General features: G+C 37.2%; 1 protein-coding gene and 1 pseudogene across 7 annotated transcripts in view; both read left to right on the top strand.

Annotated features, from left to right (window-relative positions):
- The first annotated feature begins 4,881 nt into the window (after window positions 1-4,881).
- LOC309809379 (transforming acidic coiled-coil-containing protein 3-like) lies at window positions 4,882-6,128 on the top strand (annotated as a pseudogene). The gene is made up of 2 exons: window positions 4,882-4,986; window positions 5,139-6,128. The product of its transcript is annotated as a transforming acidic coiled-coil-containing protein 3-like (transcript).
- Window positions 6,129-13,067: 6,939 nt separating this feature from the next.
- PDE1A (phosphodiesterase 1A) overlaps window positions 13,068-21,645 on the top strand; it is a 351,645-nt gene continuing 343,067 nt past the window's right edge. For 2 of the 6 annotated variants that reach the window (XM_082631382.1, XM_082631376.1), the window contains exons 1-2: window positions 16,400-16,442; window positions 16,622-16,732. In XM_082631382.1, the coding sequence (XP_082487508.1) occupies window positions 16,438-16,442; window positions 16,622-16,732 (116 nt within the window). In that variant the 5' untranslated portion in view covers window positions 16,400-16,437. The other 4 variants (XM_082631377.1, XM_082631380.1, XM_082631378.1 and 1 more) reach the window with 4 other exon arrangements.

The raw sequence follows: 21,645 nt of genomic DNA, 5'->3' as shown, positions 1-21,645 counted from the left end.
ACATGTGAAGGTAATTAAGTCAGAGAAGATTTGCCTATAAATATTCATGACTAAGTAACAAAATACTTTCAGATTTTCTTCTATGTTCTCTGCATTAATACTCCATTTATATTAATTAAATATGAACAAATACAGGCCTAATGGTCAGTCTAGAATGGTTTTAAAAGTAATTTAGATGTGTAATAGTTTTTCATAAACATTAGAGGTTGAGCCTCACAAGAACAGTCCAAGGTTGGCAGGGCAGCTTTTCTTACATCTCTTTGTTTTGTAACGATAGCCCTGATTTATTGACTCTTTCCTTCAACAAAGGACCATGGTGACTATGTTACATGCATTATCTCCCTGTGACTTCATGACAACCTAATGAAGCAAGTTCTATGATTAGTAATACTTTATAGCTGAGGAAACTGCAAATATTAAGTAGTTTCCCTGAAGATTACTGAATTGGTAAATGGTGAGTCTGGAAATAGATACAGGCTTATCTTTACCACTTTTGGCTTCTTATTATAGATGAAGAAATTGAAATATAAAAAAGCTTAAGATGACTAGCAAGTCTAGATAACTCGGAAGGGGCAGGGTCAGAAGCTGAACCCAGTACTAGTCCTAAAGTACTTCCAAAAAATATTTAGGTTTAAAAATCTCTATTCACATGTAGTGAAGATTTCCTCTTGTGTAGTCTACTTGTAAGATAACTACTAGATTAATTTTGGAATTAAAAGCAGAACGTTTGGAAGGAGCCAAATAATTTAAGCTATTTTGCTTATATTGCACAAGGCAAATAAGAATAGAGATGAAGTTCAGTTAAAAAAAAAAAAGTTTAAAAAACTGGGAAAAAAAAACCCCTAAATTCCCTGAATTAACAACTCATGAAGAACCAACTATAGGCCAGTATCTTTTCATACATTATATCACTTACTCTTTTTTTTTTTTTTTTTTTTTTTTTCGGTACGGGGGCCTCTCACTGCTGTGGCCTCTCCCGTTGCAGAGCACAGGCTCCGGACGTGCAGGCTCAGCGGCCATGGCTCACGGGCCCAGCCGCTCCGCGGCATGTGGGATCTTCCCAGACCGGGGCACGAACCCGCGTCCCCTGCATCGGCAGGCGGACTCTCAACCACTGCACCACCAGGGAAGCCCATATATCACTTACTCTTCACAATACCTATGGAAGATATGGTTGTTCATGCATTTATTTAACTAATATTGGTGGAGCACCTACTTTACTCCAAGCACTGTTCTAGGTGCTGTAGATATATCAGCAAGCAAGAGAGACATGGTCCCTGTTTTCATGGAGCTTACATGTGAGAAAGAGCAACACAACACAAACAAGTAAATATAGGACGATGTGATTTAAAGTGTCACCAGAAGTGGACTGGTATTTTGGTTGGATGGAGAGACCAAGAATCCTGACAGCAGCACACATTTGAAGACATGAGGAGACAGGTGCTGGTGAAGGGGAGAGGAATCTCAAAAGCCCTAAGTGAGGAAAGAGCTTTGCATGTTTATTCAATAGAAAAAAGACCACTGTGACTGGAGCAAAGTCAGTGAGAGAGAGAACATCAGGGTAAGTCATCCAGAAGGGTGCTTTTAATACATAAATCAGAGCCCGTCACTCTCTTGCTGACAATCCTTCAAAAGCGTCCCATTACACATAGAACAAAATCCTCCAAATTTTCAAAGGCCTCCAAGGTTCCACACAGATATACCTCCTGCCATCAATTCAACCACTCATCCTCTAGTTTACGTCCCACCAGCAACACCCCACCTTGCTGGCCGTCCCGTGTGCCAAGTATCCCTAGCCTCAGGATGCTTTTATTGCTCTTCCCTCTGCTTGGAATTTTCTTTCTATGGATATGTACATGGCTTCATGTTTTCATTCATTTCATTTTCATTCTCTGCTCAAATGTTACAACCGTGGGGAAGCCTTCCATGATTATCAGTAAAATCTAACCTCCTCCTATCCCTCTCTTTTCCTTTACGCTGCTTCTTCCAGTTGCTATGGCTGCATAAGAAATTACATCAAAAGTTAATTGTTTAAAATAACAATAATCATTAGTTATCTTTCACAGTGTCTATAGGTCAGGAATTTGAGAGTAGTTTAGCTGGGCAATTCTGGCTTGGGGTCTCTTATGAAGTTACAGTCAGACAGCTGTGTCTGGGGTTACCTGTCAGCCTTCATTCACATGACTGGCACCTGGTCTGGGAAGACTCAAAAGGCTGGGGACTGGAACAGCTGGGGTTCCTAAGTGACCTTTCTCTTTCTCTAAAAGGTCTCTCCAGCATAGTGGCTTCAGGGTAGTCAGAATTCTTACATGATGACTCAAGGCTCCAAAGGCAAATGTCCTGAGAGAGAGTGAGGCATAAGCCATATCACCATTTATGGCATAGCCTTAGGAAATCAGGCAATATCACTTCTGGGGCATTCTATTGGTTGGGGCAGTTACAAAGGTTTGCCCAGCTTCAAGGGAGGAGGGGGGATGTAGCTCTTGTTTCTTGTTGGAGAAGTGTCAATATAATATTGTAAGAAGAACATGTGGGATTGAGATATATATATTCTCCAGTGTTTGGAAAATTAAATCTGTCACATTCCTTTATTTTTCCTCCAAAGTAGTTTTCACTCTGTTTTTGCCTGTTTCCCACATTAGGATATAAGCCCTACAAAGACAGGACTCTTGACGGTCCTCTTTGCTGATGGTCAATCTTTTTTTACTACCCAAATCCATGATTAGCACATAGCAGGCACTTAACATTTTCTATTGTTGAATAAATATTTCCTGAATCAATGATCTATTAAGCACTAGTGTTTCAGAGATGGAAAATTTTTTATAATATTCTGTAAACTGTTCCAGAAATGTAGTAAGAGAATAGACTATACTAAAATTATCCTAAAAATGAGCTGGTTTTCATGTGTGCCTAAACAGAAAAATAAATGCTTCTTTTATAATATTTTGGAAAAACTATGACTTTTTAATGACATTATACTTACTAACTTCTCAGTTGCTACAAATCACAATAGTATGAGAAGTATTAATTTAGGTTGTAATCTGCTTATGTGTACAGGTTATAACATTGCAAATAGCACATTAATCTTTCAGTCACAGCTATACAAATGCCATCATTTAGCTCTTACTAATATCAGTGAAGATGAGCAGGGTCCTTTACACTCTATTTTTGACTGTTCACTTTACCATTTTCAATGGGCCTAAATTTTTTTTCTTAATTGACGTATAGTTGATTTACAATATTGTGTTAATTTCTGCTTTTTTTAAAAGGCAGATTGTTGACATCCAGAAGGAAAGTATTTCTTGGATCTTTACTGAAAAAACTGTAATTTTTTGAAGCCAAGAAATATTCGTTTGAAATTCATTCTCCATAAGGGTCACCGTAGTGGTTTGTAATACAGACATAGGAATGTGCCTTAAGGTTGACATTTTAATAATAAGCCTCAAGGACATGAGACTCACTATACCAACAGGAAAAATAGGTGCTTTTTCATTCGAATTTAAAACAGCCTAAATGCTCACCAAGAACAGTTGAGAAATTAATTGTATACCACATGTTAATGTAAAGGCATTTAAAAAGATGTTGCAAAAGAAAAAGAAAAAGATAATTTTTCACAGCTGGCAAGATTACCTAACTAAAACTCCAAGATAATTAACTAAAAAATCAGAACTAATATAAAATTCGTCGTTATTTGGATAGAATATACTATAACAAATCAACAGTTTTCTTATAAACAGCAGCAATTAGAAGACATAATGGGAAAATACGAAAGCATAAGAGCAACAAAATATAAAACACTTAGGACTGGCGACAAGCTAAGAAGAAACAGAGACAGTGCAATAAACGTAAGGAGCTCGGCCCTGCTCTGTACTCTGCCCCTCGGCGGGCGGGCTGACTGGGTCTGCAGATCTCAAATGACAAAACAGTCACTGGTGACAAAAGTACGCAAAACTGCAGTTTCCTGTTTTAACCACCGGCACTTACTGGAATCTCATCTGTTCTCCGTCTGACGCAGTAAGAGTTTGTGCCACCCAAGAACGCAGGAAAAGCTATGAAGGGGATTTTTCAGTCTCCTCTGCGGGGTACAGATGCACAGGATTTTAAGTCCCAGCTTGCGCAGTGAACCTGAGGCTTCTTTTGCTCCAGATGACACCATTGGGTTAGAAAACTATCCTCAAATCTGGATGCAGAAAACACCAAGGAAGTGGACACCAAAATGACCAAAGGAATTCTCCGGAAACAAACATTAGTGGGGACGACCCCCCTCAGGGTACATGAAACCAGCCCTTTGAAGACAGGGCTCCCGCCTCCCTGGGATGACCTGCATCGCCTGGACGCGTCAAGCTCTCCCACGCCGGGGGCGTCTTCAAAACAAATGGCACCTCCAGGACCAACGTTTGGTTCTTATTCTTCAGACATTCCTTCCATAAAAGCATCACATCCTCCTCCGAAATTGTGGAAGACCCTTCAGGGATGGCGTCCCAAGACAGAACGCAGGGTCCTCAGAAGCCAGAGGAGAAGAAGGGCCCCTCGCAGACCCACCAGGCTGGCCCGTTCCCTGCTCGAGACTTCTGCCCCTGAGAACGCGGCCGCCGGCCCTCGGAAGGCCTCATAAGGAAGAGGCCCATGGCCAAATGGCCGACCATGCCAGGAGTGGCCCATGGAGCTAGAATCTGGCTTCTCTGGTGCTGCCACCAGCAAAAGGCTTTCCTCACCTAGGAAACTGGGGGAGAGAACCGGCCTCAAAGGGGCACAGAGGAGGCCGGAGGCCGAGGCGGGAAAATGCCCCGGTTCTTACTACCCTCAGGGCATTTTCCTGGGACACGCTGGACGACCCAAACTTTAACCTGATCCGAGGCCGTGGAGAGGTCCGGCCCCCATATGGCCCCCGAAGGAGCCGCTGGGCCCTGCGGCCGAGCTGCTAAGCGTGGGGCCTGTGGCTGCGGAGGGCTCTCCTCAGCGGACGACGCCTGTGGTGCACACTGTGTGGGAGCCGCGGGCTGAGGGAACGGCGAATTCTGCTGCTCACTGGCTCCCACCAGCAGCCCCGGCAAAAAGCCACTGCCTCGCCCGCTGACACAGCGGCGGCCCGCGCGAGCTGCCTCGGACTGGAGTGAGGAGCACTTCCGAGCCCCGAGGTGGATTATGTGGAGCAGATTGGGACTGTCTCGTTCAAGGAGTCGCCCTTGAGGAAACAGTCCTTATACCACAAGTTTGACCCACTCCTTAAAGACAGCCCTCAGAGACCGACGCCTGTGACCCCTGAGACAGGTAGTGCGGGCGAAGCCAACGCCCCTTCCTCAGGAAGTCCGCCTGAGGCCAAGCTGGTGGAATTTGATTTCTTCCGAGCTCGGGATGCTCCTGTGCCAGGTTGGCCCTGTGTGTCCTCGGGCCGGGGGTACGTGCCCATCGCGGATATGATGCAGCACAGCAGGGACTTGGACGCTATGGTGAAGCGACACAAAAGGAGAACCTGCTGCTGAAGAGCAGATGTGAGGGGCTCTCCGAGAAGAAGCTGGAGATGGGGAAGATCATGGACGGGTTTGAGGAGACTGTGTACCAGGCAGTGGAGGCGGCTCAGAAACAGAAGGCACTTACTTACCAAAAGCTGAAATCCAGAAGATTCTGAGAGAAAAAGATCAACTTATCGCAGACTGAACTACATGGAAAAATCCCTCTCTTTAACCTTTTCAGGTGGTTTGAGAAACAGGACTTGATCAAAGGCTACCACACATATGAAGAAGCACTGAATAAGTGTGTTGAGGATTACACAGAAAGAATTGGAAAGGAAGGCCAGAGATACCAGGCGCTGGAGGCCCATTCAGGAGAGAAACTCAAGCTCACAAATGAGATTGCCCAGGTCTGGAGTAAGGCCCAAGCAGAGGCCTTGGCCTTCCAAGTGAGCCTGAGGAAAGAGCGTCCACTCACTGGAGAAGAACACTGAGCCGAAGACTAAAGAAAATGATGAACTGACCAGAATCTCTTGTCCACCTCATTTCCAAGATGTAAAAGATCTGATGTGGAAGTTTCTGACCAGTGTCCATCTCTCCCTCCTGTCTGTCTGTCTGTCTGACTCTCTCTTACACGATTTCATGTTCTTTCTTCTCTTGACCTCAACTTGTTTTTAAATCAGATTGCTTTAAAAAGAAGACTACAGAGGATGGACCTAGAGATTATCATACTAAGTGAAGTAAGCCAGAAAGAGAAAGACAAATATCATATGATATCGCTTATGTATGAAATCTAAAAAAATGATACAAATGAACTTATTTACAAAACAGAAATAGACTCACAGACATAGAAAACAAACTTATGGTTACCAAAGGTGAAAGGGGTAGGGGAGGGATAAATTAGGGTTTGGGATTCAAATATACACATACTATCTATAAAATAGATAAACAACAAGAACCTACTGTATAATACAAGAAACTATGCTCAATATCTTGTAATAACCTATAATGGAATGTAAAAAAATATATATGTATAACTAACTCACCTTGCTGTACACCTGAAACTAACACAACACTGTAGATCAACTGTATTTCAATTAAAAAAAAACTAAAGAAAGTTTCCCTTTAGTTAAAAAAAAAAAAGAATTTAAGTGTACTAGCTTTGGAATTACACACTAGGTTTAAATCCTAACTCTGTCATGTACTAGCCGTAGAGCTCAATCTCTCCTACGTCAGTTTCCTTACTGATAAAATGTGTACAATTATTGAAATACTGATGCAAGATTGACAGAAAATGTATGTCTGGAAAAAGCACTTGAAAATAATGTCCATTAAATATAGTTTAAAATGCATCAAAATCTTATTAGTAAAACTGTGGGACTTACATAACAGACAGATGGAGCAATAAAACAGCACAGATGCTTCAGGGACAAAATACCAGTATATATAAAAATATATTGTTTGATAAAGGCTGCGATACAAATCAGTGAGGGCAGAAGAAAAATTTCAACAAATGGTTCCAGACTTTGGGTGAAATCTCTGGGAAAAATTAGCTAGATGTGTACTTTTCACATAAATTCCACATAAATTAGATCATTAAATAAACAAAATAAAACTGTTAATCAATTAGAATAAAATTGAAGTCATTAAGTATTGGATATCAACATGGGGAAAAGCCTCCAAGGCAAAAGAACAATAGCAGAACAACAGAGAATAAACAGATTTGACTACATAAAAATTAGGTCTAAATGACACCAAAAAAAATGATAAAAAGTAAATTACAAATGGTAAACAAGAAAAACTTTCATCATTCATGATAAGCCAAAGGTTAATATAAATACCTAAAGAACATTTACAAATCAGTAATAAAAATTGTAAACTCTGTAAGAGAAAAATGAACAAAAAGTGGAGCAAGTATTTTGTTAAAGTGGTACAAAGAGCCAAAAAAAAGTTAATACTAAAAAATCTCAATAACCAATTTAAAAACACATTTTTGCTTATCATATTGGTAAATAATTTGAAAGAAAAATAGGTAATATTATTAGTTAGTGTACCCTGAGATTGGAGCATTCACAGATTGCAGATGAGGGAATAAATTTGAGTAAATGTTAAGGAACTAATACTAGATTTATAACCCTTGACACAATATTTTTTCTATACAAATTTATCTTAAGAAATAGAGAGGGTTCTAACAGTTGTTGGGGAAAGGCTGTGGTAGAGAGAATGGCAAGAGGGGGTTAATATTGAGTTATTACCAGGGATAGAACTGAATGTACTTGGAGTGTGGGAGTGGGACATGAAGGACAAGTAGGAGCCAAGAACAAAATTTCCTGAATATTAAAAAATACATATAACTATTGTATAAAATTTAAAATAATACAAAAAATCCAAAAAAGCAAAATAAAAATGAAAGTTATTTTTTAAAAATGAAAGTACCAGTTTACATGGAAATTTGGAGGAAAAGCTGGTTTGAAATAGATGATAAGTTAATTTTTAAACTTGAGTTGAATGTGTGCCAACAGGGTATTAAAGATATATTCAAATATCTCCCTTAGTTTTTATTATGTAATATATGAGCATAGTAAAAAAAAAAAAAAAAGATCAAATAGGAGAGAAAGTTACACAATATCAAATTTCCCACTGACTTTCCTATAACTGCTACAAGTCCTACTCTTCATTAGTAGCCACCTTGAATTCTCATTTACTTCCTCTGGTGATCAGTTCCATATTCGTGGAACTCAAACCTCGATATTTTGATCTATCAACATCAAACATTACTTGATGTCTTCATACTCTGAGAAACCAGGAACTTGTCCTCTCTTCCTAATTTTCTTAAGTTGAATTATTACTTTTGGATCATATTGGTAATAATTGTAACATATTATATGTACACTTCTGTAAGAAGTTTACACTTAAACTTCAATGTCTTGATTGATCAGCTTCAGACAATATTGTTGAAATCCCTCAATATAAACTGAGTGTATCAGTGATTATAAACTTTCCTCCACCTCTCGTCCCCCTGTTTTTCTCCCAATATCTGGAAGCTATACTACCACTTTTATTAAGGTTTAGAACATTTATATTTTATTCTGTAAATATAATAATTCATATTTTGCCTACAGGTTGAATTCTGAAAACTTAAACTGATAAATAGCATTTGATAATTTTATAATTATGTAACTGTTATTGATGTAGAATATACTATATATTTAGGACCCATTGAGAAAGAAATAGAATTCCTTTTTCTTTGCTTTTTAAACAACTTTGTTGAGGTATAACTTGCACACCATAAAATTCATCCCTTTTAACTATACCATTTCAAGATATTTAGTAAACTTACCAAGTGATGCAAATCTTCATCATAATCCACCAATATTTTCATCACCCCAGTAAGGTCCCTCATGTCCATTTACAATTAATCCCCTTTCCTACCTGCCAGCCTCAGGTAAACATTAATCTACTTTCTGACTGTATAGATTTGGCTTGTCTGATTTTTTTCTCTTAGAAAAATGGTTTAAGATTTATACATGTTGTTGGGATTTCCCTGCTGGTGCAGTGGTTAAGAATCTGCCTGCCAATGCAGGGGACACAGGTTCGAGCCCTGGTCTGGGAAGATCCCACATGCCGTGGAGCAGCTAAGTCCATGTGCCACAACTACTGAGCCTGTGCTTTAGAGCCCATGAGCCACAACTACTGAAGCCTGTGTGCCTAGAGCCCATGTTCCGCAACAAGAGAAGCCACCGCAATGAGAAGCCCACACACCACAACGAAGAGTAGCCTCTGCGGGCCACAACTAGAGAAAGCCTGCGTGCAGCAATGAAGACTCAATGAGCCATAAATAAATAAACAAACAAATAAATAAATAAAAAGATGTATACATGCAGTAGCATGTGCCACTATTTCATTCCTTTTTATTGTTAGATAGTATTCCTTTGTTTTGATTTACCATATTTTGTTAGTCATTCATCAGTTGATGGACATTTGAGGTGTCTCCATTTTTTGGATATTATGAATAACTCTGCTATAAACATTGGTATGCAGGTATTTGTGTGAACTTATATTTTTTGTTTCTCTTAAGTTGATACCTAGGAAATCTAATTTTGTATTTTTCTACACCAGTCTACGCAAAAGAAAATGTCCCAATTATCAAGAGCATCTGGAGTTTTTTTTTTCCTATATGTCATTAATTACTTTGAATCATTCCATATTTTACAGTCTAACCACGGCTTTTTTTTTCCCTCTAGAGATTTAAAACAATTTTTAAATTAATATGTCAGAAATACTAAAAGGTATAAAGATATTACCTACAAACCTGCATATTTACACCCTACTTAAGAAATAAAATACTTCCAGAACACTTGAGGAACCTTATGGATTGACCTCAGTAGCATCTCCCTCTCTTCTTTCCAGAGATTACCATTATCCAGAGTTTATCATCTTTATGCATTTAAATAAAAACTTTTACTAACTATATATGTATTTCTCAATTAGTTAAAAAAACAAACAAACATTTATGCTGTTTAAATTCCTACTGGACTTGATTTTTTCTCAACATTTATTTTTGTGAGATTTACCTATATGTATAGTTTTTTTTTTTTTTTTTTTTACTGAAAGTCATACATTTTCATTGCCATGTTATATTCCATTTTGTGAATATGCCAACATTTACCCATTTTTCAGTTAATTGGAAGTTAACTAGTTAAATTTTTTTTGGGTGGGGGCACTATAATTATTCTTTGTCACTGACCCAAGAATGTTTTTTATCAGCATCCAGGAAACTGTAGTAGGCTGACCTGAAAGCTTGTATAAAAGGTGAAATCTCAGAACAACCACAGTTCTTAACATCTTATTTTATTCATTAATAATATATGTCAATTTTATTGACCTATTCAAAGAGCCAACCTTCTATTTCATTGGTTGTCTCTATTGCTTTTCTGTTTTCTATTTCATTGATTTCTGCTCTGATATTTATTTTCTTATTTTTAACTTATTTTGTGTTTAATTTGCTCATCCTCTTCAAGTTTTTTAATGTGGATCCTGAGGTCATTAATAGGAGAGCTTTGTTTATTTTTAAAATAGTAATATAGTGCTATAAATTTCCCCATAGGTACTGCTTTGGCTCATCTCACAGATTTTAATATGTTGTGTTTTCATCCTCATTCAGTTCAGAATACTTTCTTATGTCCCTTTTATTTTCTTCTTTGACCTGTGGATTATTTAAAAGTGTATTATTTAGTTTCCAAGTATTTGGGAATTTTCCAGAGATCTCTGTTAGTGTTCTCTAATTTAATTCCACTGGGGTCAGAGAACATACTTGGTACGATTTGAATCCTTTTAATATTATTGAGACTTGTTTTATGGCCCAGAATGGGGTGTCCCTTGGTAAATATTCAATGTGTGCACTTTAAAATAATGTGTATTTGCTGTGTGGAGTGTACTATAAATGTCTATTATTCAAGTCTATTGATAGTGTTGTTCAGATCTTTTATATCCTTAATGGGCTTCTCTCTACTTGTTTTATCGGTTTTTTAAAGTGAGGAGTATCAAATATCTGATCATTTGACTGTAATTGTGAATTTGTGTACTTCTCCTTAGAGTTGCATTATTTTTGCTTCATGTATTTGAAGCTCTGTTATTATGGGCATCTTCATTTTGACACCTTCATTTTATATAGACGTTCCTGTGCATTCAAAAGTATATTTATTATTATTTTCCCAATATTTGAAAATGGTGTTTAGCCTGGAAATTTTCAGAATACCTAATCTGCCATATTATTAAAAATTTACATCTTTTCTGGATTTTTTTCCTGTCAATTAAAATATAATGTGCTCTTACTTAATCAATAAAATAATTAATGATTTTAATTTTTGAGATTCTTGATAAATTTAATCCAATTTTTTTTCTTGAAGTCATCCTTTTGGATCCCTTTGGTTTCTTGTTTTAATTTGAACTAATTTCTTCTTAACACTTCTTCACAGATGTAAACCTCGGATTTTGTTTTTAATCTCCATGGCTAGGTTAGGTACGTGCCTCTGATTTTAGTCACTAATTACTTTTTTGATTTTGAGGTGTACTGACTCATGTAATTATTTTAGAAGAGTATTTGAGTGATATGTTCTTTGAATTTGGTGCTTTTCTGAATATGTCATCATTTATCTTTGTCATTTTGTTATAGTTTGCTGGGTGTGGAATTCTGAGTTTAAAACTATTTGCCCTTTAATTCATTACATGGTGCCAGTATAACCTTAATATAAAAACCAATAAAGTTAGTGCCACAAATATTTAGAACAATTTCACTTATGGATGAGGATATAAACTTTCTAAACAAAATGAACATCAGCAATGCATTGAAAACAATAACACATTATGACAAATTATTGGGGAAATACTAGTTCATGATCAGTGAACCAATTGAAATAAATAATTATCAATATATTACAATCTAAAGGAGAAAAGTCATGCAACTGTATCAATAATAATAAATGCTAACAATTTAATAAGGTGGTTACCATGTGCCAGATGCTGTTCTAAATTCTTTATGTATAGTAACTCATTTAATCCTTATATCAACCTTATGAGGAAGGTGATATTATTACGCTCCTCTACACGTGAGAAGACAGACACATAATAGTAACTTAAAAAGATCATATTGTTCTCTAAGTCAAAGAACAGGGATTCAAACTCAGGTAGTCTGGATCCAGAGTTTATGCTATATTATATTCTGTCATTAATAGATATTGAAAAATCATTCTACAAATTTTTAACATTCCAATTAATAAGAATAAAGGAACTACTTATTATAATAATTTACCTGTATATAGAGTTAAAGCAAAAGAGATTGAACATCTGAGAGATGAGACATATTGGATAAATTTTTGCCCTATATTCAGGGCTATTTTCTCAATTCCCCTCAGAACTAACATTGAATGTTTTGTTTTGGGAAGGGTATTTTAATTTCTTAGAATCCATTCTTGTTGTCTTATTTCTCTTTCTCATGTCAAATTTTTTTGGTTTAGTTTAATTTTATGAGTGCAACATTTCAAAATTTTCTCAACATATTAATTAGAAAAAAAGTTGTATGCTATTCCCAAAGTTCTACTCTGTTCTCTTTAATGTGACTTATTTTATTTTTTATTTTATTAATGTATCTTGCAGACATTAGTTATAAATTAGAAAAGAAAACTGCTTTGAATTCTCTACATTGACAGCAATAACTTTTTGATACTGCTTAAGGCTGAAGATTGTCTTGGCCAAGGATTTTAATAATAAACTGTTTTATGTAGCTTGTTCAAAATTTTATTTTATTTTATGAAACATATAATGCAATAATTAAGCATTTTTGTGTATTATGTGTGTAATCAGTATACTGTGAGTTCTTAAATATCAATTCAATATATGATAGAAGGGACATACTGAAAGCAAAGGGCAAATGAGTTTTAATGAGGAGATAACATTCACCAACACACACTTAAGTAGAATAGACCTCATTCTTTACATTGCAATATTATTTGTAAGCTGTCCAGTGTGAGGGCTTGAAATTTCATGGCATAATTAGAAAATCATTGTGGCCTCAAAGACTTTGGTATCTTGGCTCATAAAACAGTAGTGGTGGAGTACTTGCTTTTTATGGAGATTTTTTCCCTGTGGTTTATCTTTGAGAACAGAATTCAGATGTTCATTGACTATCTCATAACAACAAAGTCAGGTAAGAGATTATTAAGTGAATGTAGCTAGGATTATCAATGAAGGCACAGTGAAGGTAAAGTCAGTATTTTCAGAGCAAAGACTAACTTATTTCTGACAACTCCGGTAACTGCTCAAAAAAGTGAGGCTGTGATTGTGTAAAGCTGTCTGCTAGCTAAAGACATTAAATTCAGATCGAGTTCAGGAAATAGCTTGTTGGAGAGAGGAAAACTGAGGCTTCACTTGATTTAACCTCTTTTTGTTTTTTTTCTAGAAACGGTTTATTTTCTGTCAACCTTATTTCCGTTTTGTGTTTGAGTCTGTGGGAGAACAGCCTAAGCCCACTCAGGAGTTGTTCCTACCCGTTCAGTTGCCAGAGCACTGGGGGCCGCAGACAGTCCTCGCTGGCGGCTGAGGCTCGGTCTCCAGTGGGGAACTGCTGGGTGGGCACAGAGGGCACCTGCGCCTTCAGACCTGTCTGTGACCTCGGGTGCAGGAGCAGTGAGTTTGGGAGCTGGAGCAGGCCATTCACCCTGAAAGGTTCCCTCGGTCACAGCCTTTCCAGCAGCGGCCGGCTCTTCCTTTCCGTCTCTTCCGGAAGTGGAGATGGGGCTGATCTCCCAGAGGTGATCGCGGGAGATGGTGCCGCGCATGCGCAGACCATTCCGCGCCAGCGTTCATCACGTCAGACCCCCGAGTGGGCTCCTCTGTTGTTGTCCCGGGATAGTGGCATTGTCCACAGGGCGCAGAGGAGAGTCTGCGTCGCACGGGGCAATGGTGGGCGGGTTCACATAAGAGCTTCTGTGAGAGGCCGGTGGTGAGGCCGGCGGTGAGCCCTGGGAACGGTAGCCGCCAGAAGCCGTGGCTCGTGAAAGACTGCCCGGATCTGGTTAGTGAAGGTTCCAGCAGTGAGGTGGTCAGTGATAGGAGTGGCCCGGGTGGCAGCAGCAAACTTCAGCACAGCTTGCTGGCCAGTGTTCCTGGAGGATATGATGCTGGAATCAGCCGGTGTTCAACGGCAGCAATGACAAAAGCTGCTGGAAGAAGCGTCTCCCCTGTTCTCCTCAGATTTATGAGGTAGATGCCATCAGTTTTGCTTTTGTAGATGATTGTTCCATTTGGAAATCAAGGCTGTTGCCAACTAAGTGGGTTCCTGCTGCAAGAAATTTGAGGACAGCCTCCTCCTTCATTTGCAGGACGTCAGAGACTCAGGGCATTGTGAAAATTTCCCTTTAAGTTGCCACAGAAACCCAGAGGAGATATATTGATCCATTTCTGGGTAGCATAGAAAAACTAACCTCTTCTAACTTGTAAATCAGAGGGCACTGTCTAGAAAATTTTGCAAAGATTTTTTTCTATATTTGACCCTTGAACAACACCTGTGTGGATCTGCTTATACATGGATTTTTTTCAATAGTAAATACTGTTGACTACCTGATCTGTGGTTGGTTGAATATGCTGACAGGGAAATGTGGATACTGAAGAATAGCGGATACTGGGGAACAATGTATATGGAGGGCTGACTATAATTTATATGCAGATTTTCCACTGAGGGCTGGGTGGGCACCTCTAGCTCCCGGGTTGTTAAAGGGTCAACTGTACATATTACAACTTTGACTAGATGCAGTCAGTGTTGTTTAGATAGACATAGTAACTTTATAGTGGAAGATTTCTTTTTTTTTAAGTTTACTTATTTATTTTAAATTTATTTAAAAAAATTTTTTGGCTGCGTTTGGTCTTCGTCGCTGCGCGCGGGCTTTCTCTCTGGTTGCTGCGAGCAGGGGCTACTCTTCGTTGAGGTGCGCAGGCTTCTCGTTATAGTGGCTTCTCTTGTTGCGGAGCATGGGCTCTAAGCACGTGGGCTTCAGTAGTTGTGGCACATGGGCTCAGTAGTTGTGGCACGCGAGCTCTAGAGTGCAGGCTCAGTAGTTGTGGCGCACGGGCTTAGTTGCTCCACGGCATGTGGGATCTTCCCGGACCAGGGCTCAAACCTGTGTACCCTGCATTGGCAGGCAGATTCTTAACTACTGCGCCACCAGGGAAGCCCCTGGGAGATTTCTTGTCAGTAAAATCATAGTGTTTATTTTAAAGGACTGGATTTAAATCTGAGGACTGTCTTTATTTCTCAATTGTCTCAACTGTTAATCGGGAATATTACCTACCTCATGGGCTTTTTGTAAGAATTTTAAAAAGTAATACTATTAGGTACTGGGAACAGTGTCTGACACATAGTGAACACTCAATAAATGTTAAATATTGTTACCTGTCTACTGTCTATGAATAACTCTACCTTAAACCTCAAGGTAACAGGCAAGCTTCTTGCAGGGAGGAATAAAACTACATTTGTGTCTCCAAACAAACAACAAGAGATATTGCTTTTAAGTATATTTTTCTTAGCAGCTTGCAGATAGCCATAGCTGTTATGAAGCTCATACTCAAGATCTGTGCTTGTTTCAAAGAAAGCTCACCATGTGTTGGGAGCTTGGCAGATGACTCAGTTCTGATTCCTTTTATGTCCACTTTCTCTCATTTTTCTTCTAAAATGCACAAGCAGCACAGCATCAATTTCTCTCTTCTCCTCCATCTCCCTCTCTTTCCCTTCTCCTCCCCCCACACTCCTTTTCCTTCAACACACGTACACAAGCAGACACACTAGTTTCATTTTATTTATTTTTTTAATCCCCAAAGGATTCACAGAGCAGTCTGTTTGCAGCTGCCGTGTTTTCCACTGGTTAAATTGGCAGTTACCTACTGTGCGGAGTTGCTAGGAGAAGGTGAATAAGCACGATTACAGCATCATCGTTGTACATATTTTTCAATAACAACCTGTGGAGCTCGGTGGTCTGTCTTCTGTACGGCTTTTATGTTATTTTCTCATTGTTGTCATTAGTATTTGTTGAATTTATTGTTAGAGGCTGGTATATTTTTAACTCTTGGTTCCAGATCAATTAGGAGACAAAAACCTTGGCATTTAAAACAGCCACTTTTTTCTCAGGGCGGTGCTGCTGATACTGTTTCCTACCATCTGTTTTCTTATTACATCCTGCCCTCCTTCCATTGGTAGAGAGGAATTCAGCTTCTTCTGGTGTGCTAAAGTCATTCACGCTTCTCTTGTGCATAATAGATCTCAGAAACTGTAGGAATTCTGATGTGCTTCAGTGCACAGAGCAGTAACAAATGAGCTGCTTTGGGGGAGAGCTGGAGCGCTCAGTTGGTCAGTAGTACAGTAGCAGGCTCACATGTGTCGATTGTTTCTGTGAGGTCAGAGGATCTGTTTATACTGCTGTCTGCTTGAAGGGAGGTGATGTGGTGAGCAGTGGATATGCCTGTCAAAGTCAATAGCAATTCTGGCAGAAGCTGCAGTCAGCTTTGTAAATCTGCAATGTTTTGATAGATAAGAGATGCTACTGTATAACTGTTTTAAGATTTGTAGTGGACTGAGGAATGCTTGTTCTAGCTGCTGAAACTGACTAACTGTATTGCCCTAGGAGTATCATCATGGGGTCTACTGCTACAGAAACTGAAGAATTGGAAAACACCACTTTTAAGTATCTCATAGGAGAACAGACTGAAAAAATGTGGCAACGCCTGAAAGGAATGTGAGTAAGCTCTTTGCTTGGTCTGTGTTTTTATCCACCTCTCTGACCAAAAAAATTTTGACTATTAACATGATGATTTGTTGGTACTTTCTGACTTTGTGGTTTAGTGTTTCTTTTAGAAAGATTTTCTTAAAAAAAAAAAATAAAACGTCTCAGTCTTAGCTAACAACTTGCTTGAAGGATGTATAGTTCTTTTGCACAGGTATGTTTTATGTAAAGTAAGGTAACTCCCTGAGAATTCACTTCACTATTAGACTACATGGCTTCTTTTAGACATTCTGTATGCGTTACTTAGATATGTGGTTTAGATATGCAGAAAAGTAATTAGAAAAGCTGCTTGTCTGGGTACTTGCAGAAATAAAATTTGTCTCAGGTAAAAAGACAGATTACTACTAATACTTATTTCTTTGTGATTAGATTTTGAATAAAAAGGACAGGATTAATATGATAATAAATAACTATACTCCATTGTGCTTATTCATTATGTCTTAATGATATTTTTTTAAGAAAAAAATGTTTATGTGGTAAAATTACTAGCAGCATACCAAACTTGCTTGAGAGTTTTGGCTTAAATTAACCAATTCACTTCTGAGAGTACAGAATAGCTCATGGTGTAAACTAGACTTTAGTAAGATGGGTCAAGAAGTGTGCTTATTTCAAGCATGAAATGTAAGTACCTGAGTCAAACTTTAACTGCAGTACTGTTTACCTTGCTGTTTAAACAGCATTTAGGTTTTTTTCTGTGTATGTAACTAATTCCTGTTTAGTGTTCCAGCACACTATGTTTACATGCTTTATTTTAATTATGTCATAATTGTAAAATAAGATTTAATTTTTTTTAAATATGAAATATGAATATTTACAGGCCATTGCAATTGCTTAGTATGTTTGCAGACTTCAAATGAAAATATGTTTGCTTTTCTATAATAATAGCTAAAGGAATCCTATACCATGAGAAACACAGGTTTTCTAGGATTTGTATTTCTAATGTTGTGTACACATATTATGGTATAAAATGCAACATTTGAGTAAATTTAATGTTGCTGTTTATCAAAATCTATGAGTTTTTAAAAAGAAAAATGATATCAAACTTTGTTAGGTAAAAATTCCTTCTACTTTCTTCCGTTTGAATGTATTCAATGATGTTTATATAGTTAGTGTTCTCTGTATATTTTCTTACACTTGAAGTAATACATGGCATTACAGTGCACTGGTTTAAGAGCACATTAATAATGCAAACAACATTTACCAGAGAAAAACTTTTAAAAAGGAAGCCATCTTTACATCATTTGAATGAATTAGAGAAATATGTTTACAAGATTCATTGAAGATTTAGAAATCACAGTTTTTTTGTAAAGGTGGTTCTCTAGGGAAACAAATAATCCTATAAAAGCAAATAACAGCTTACAAAATTAATCAGCATAGATGAAAATTAAACATTGGCAGTCATCAGCTGATTTGTATCCTAACCTAATGAGTGGATGAACATCTGTACCGGAAAAATTATATTTCATATTACAACCTATTTTAGATTTTCTTCCCTTTAGCAGGACGGGATGGTTTTGGTTTGTTTGTTTTGTTCAGTTTGTCTTTGTTCTATTTTTTCTGCAGTTATTTGAATGTATGAAGATGTATGGTAGTGAGTGTATGCCTATGTCTTTAAAAAATTTGAAAAGTGAATTTGTGTTTACCTAACATTTTACGGCAAAGTTATCCAATTTTCACACTATCAGTTGATCTCAAAGATCAACTGTCATATTTTTTCAGGAGAGGGTGATAGAGTCATTCAGCAGTAGAGCTTCGTGACAATATTCAACACAGATGTAGGATATAATTATATATGTACCTATATAAATTTTGAATTGTGTCTATATAGCACCACTGAATGACCACATAGAGACACTGAATGACCAAATTACTGATAACTAGGTTTTTAAAAATAATTATTGCTAAACTGATGGAAATGACTGAATGCTTTTGCATTAAAGCAAGAAAGAATTTTCATTTTGGCACTATTATTTTAACTTATACTTGAAGACATTTCCAGTATTCTAGGTTCAGAATTGTCAAAACAAGAGGCTCTAAATCTAAAATCTGCATGACTAATGACAACCAAATTGTTTAATTATGGTCTTTTGTGTAGTCTAAATTCAAAGAAATGATATGAGGGACTCCCTATTCCATTGCTGAGATTGTCTTCCCTATTTAAAATGTTACAGTGACTCAAACAGAATTTTAGCTTATCAAAATGTCTAGTGCTAGAATCCCACTTTTAAGTAATGGCAATTAAAACCATGTTACTCATGAAAGCTATCAAATAATTTTCTTAGTTTGGCAAAAAAGGCTCAATGAAGGCCTTTAGATACTTGTTTGGAAAGTGATTTTTTGACCTTTAACTGCAAACTTTACAAATGCATTTATTTATTTCAACAGGATATTGAAATAAGTACATTTTTGAGGTTAAATAAAAATAGATACAAAGGTTAAAGTAAAATACGATTTATTCCAGTATACCTTAAAAATGGAAAACATGAACCACTAAAGGTAGATATTTACAGAAAATATTTTATAGGCATTTTCATATGACATTATATTTTAGAACACTTTTTTTCAGTCCATAGAAGTAATTTTTATATTTTGTAGCACATGTGAAAATGTGGGTAAACTAATTAAAATATCAATTCTTCTCTATCATTTTGTTGATTTCTTTCATTGAACTCCTTTTAAATCTCCTTCATATAATATTTAATCGAGACAGCATATTCAGTAGTGTGCTAAGAAATCTCTTATTCATTTGTGGGAACAAAGGTAAAACAGTTTTCTCTTCCCATTTCTGATGTAGACTTGTATGCTTTGTTCTATTAATTTTCTTTTTATAGTTACGGCTCTTTTCTTTAGCTTTCTTCAATCCATCTTCTACCACTAATTTGTCACTCAGTATGACAATTTAGACTCTACACAATGACTCACCATGTCTGATGGTAGAAATGTTAGCAAATGACTATGGCATCATGTCCTTCATAAACTACATTTAAAAAGAATCATATACTTGTCCATAAGTTACCAACCATTTAGGATTTGGAAAACACTTCCTATTTCTTTTGCCATCTTGAAACCTGATGAAATTTCTGGTTCAGAAGTTTCCTGTGACTCTGGGACCTATACTACTTCCTACATCCTGAGAACATTTGTCTAACACTAGTCTTTGCAAAGATTGTTAAGTTTATTGATTTCCATGAAGAAAGTTGATTTGAAGATTTTATATTTGTTTTCATTTATACATAGTAGGTTTTTTTCAATTTAAAAAGAATCTTTTTTTGTGTCATGATACTGGTTTTTGGTCTTTAAGTGTAAAAAGGGCTCTTCCACTGTGGATTTTTTAAAAAATGAAATATGTTTTAAAACATTGGTACTGTTCTTTCCCGTCAGTGCTACTGTTCTAAGAATTTGATCTAAGAGGTTACAGCATTTCCAGAAAACTGTGATCAAGTTAAAATTCCAGTGAAAACCACAAGGTGTTAGAGTAAAACTAAATCAGAGTGTTATCCTACTCAGTTTTTCAACAGAAAACAGGAGAGTTTGAACTGCTCAAAACCATAAACTATTGACAAAAAAGTGAGACTCACCACTCCATAGTACTTACTGCCAATACCTTCAGTTTTTATAGATGTAAGACTATGAGAATTTCGCTGTTAGAACCTAACGTAATATGTGATAATTGATTTTGTATGTAGAGACACATACCTCTTTATCTCTCCTAATCCATACAAATATACAGATTTTAAGATCTGGAATTGTGAATGCAACAGTGGAAAGACTTAAACTTCTTTTCTCATTTTTTTCTCTTTGAGTGGTGGTACACATGATCTTCAGTAGTAGAAGAATAAAATGTAGAGGAGCAGAAAGTGAAGGAGAAAGCAGGAACCCTATAACTAATTTCAATTAGCTGTTATTTTAGAGGGCAGTGTGTTATACGGTTTTCTGATGAAGTAGCCCAAAACTTTATCACCAGGAAGATGTAGCAGAAATACATATTTAGAATAAAAATTGGCAAAAGGTAAAATGACAGGCATTATTAGCACCATATTACCAAACTAGAATTATACTTTAGGATGGAGCAACATTATAGATTAGAAGCAAATAAATCTGATCCTTTTACTCTCCTGCTTCAAACCTTTAAAGGCTTCTAGTGCCCTCCCTTCAAAGTTCAACATCCATATGTATAAAATAGATAACTAATAAGAAGCTGCTGTGTAAAAAAATAAATGAAATAAAATTCAAAAAAGAAATAAATTTTAAAAAACCAGACAAACAAAAAAACAAAGTTCAGCATCCTTCCCAGGTCTCACCATACCTGTTCAACTTTTGGAGCCTGCTCTCATGCCTCTTCCTCTGTGGCCTCCCCCCACCCAAACCCAGGGCTGCACAGAAGAAATGCTGCTTACTTCCCATCTGCCTTTGCTCATTTTTTTCTCTCTTCCAGAGGGAACCACTCCTTTCTCCTCTCTCAGTCAGAGTTGCTCTTGCTTCCCATGAGGTTTTTAGAGATGTGTGGGGATGTTTCTGGTTGTTTCAGTGCCTGAGAGTGTTTCTGTATTCAGTGGGCAGCAAGGTCCAGGCATGATAACTGTCCTCCAGAGCTTAGGACATTCTCTTATCAGGAAGAATTGTCCTACTAAAAATTCTAATTGAGAGCCTATTAAGAAATGCTCAAAGATCTCTTCTTAAATTTCACTTGCAAAAGAAATCCTTCCTGACCTTCCATACTAGATTAGTTTCCTATATTTGGCTCATTAAGTAACCTGGGCTTCCCTTTTCATAACAAAATCTACCTTCCCCACAAGCTACTGAGAAAAAGAGCTATGTTCGCTGTGATTGCTTGTGGATCTCCAGCCCATAGCATAATAACTGGC

The sequence above is a fragment of the Mesoplodon mirus genome (assembly GCF_964341445.2).
Source record: "Mesoplodon mirus genome assembly, chromosome: 8".
Classification (NCBI taxonomy): Eukaryota; Metazoa; Chordata; class Mammalia; order Artiodactyla; family Ziphiidae; genus Mesoplodon; species Mesoplodon mirus.
This window is presented reverse-complemented; position numbering and strand designations above follow the sequence as displayed.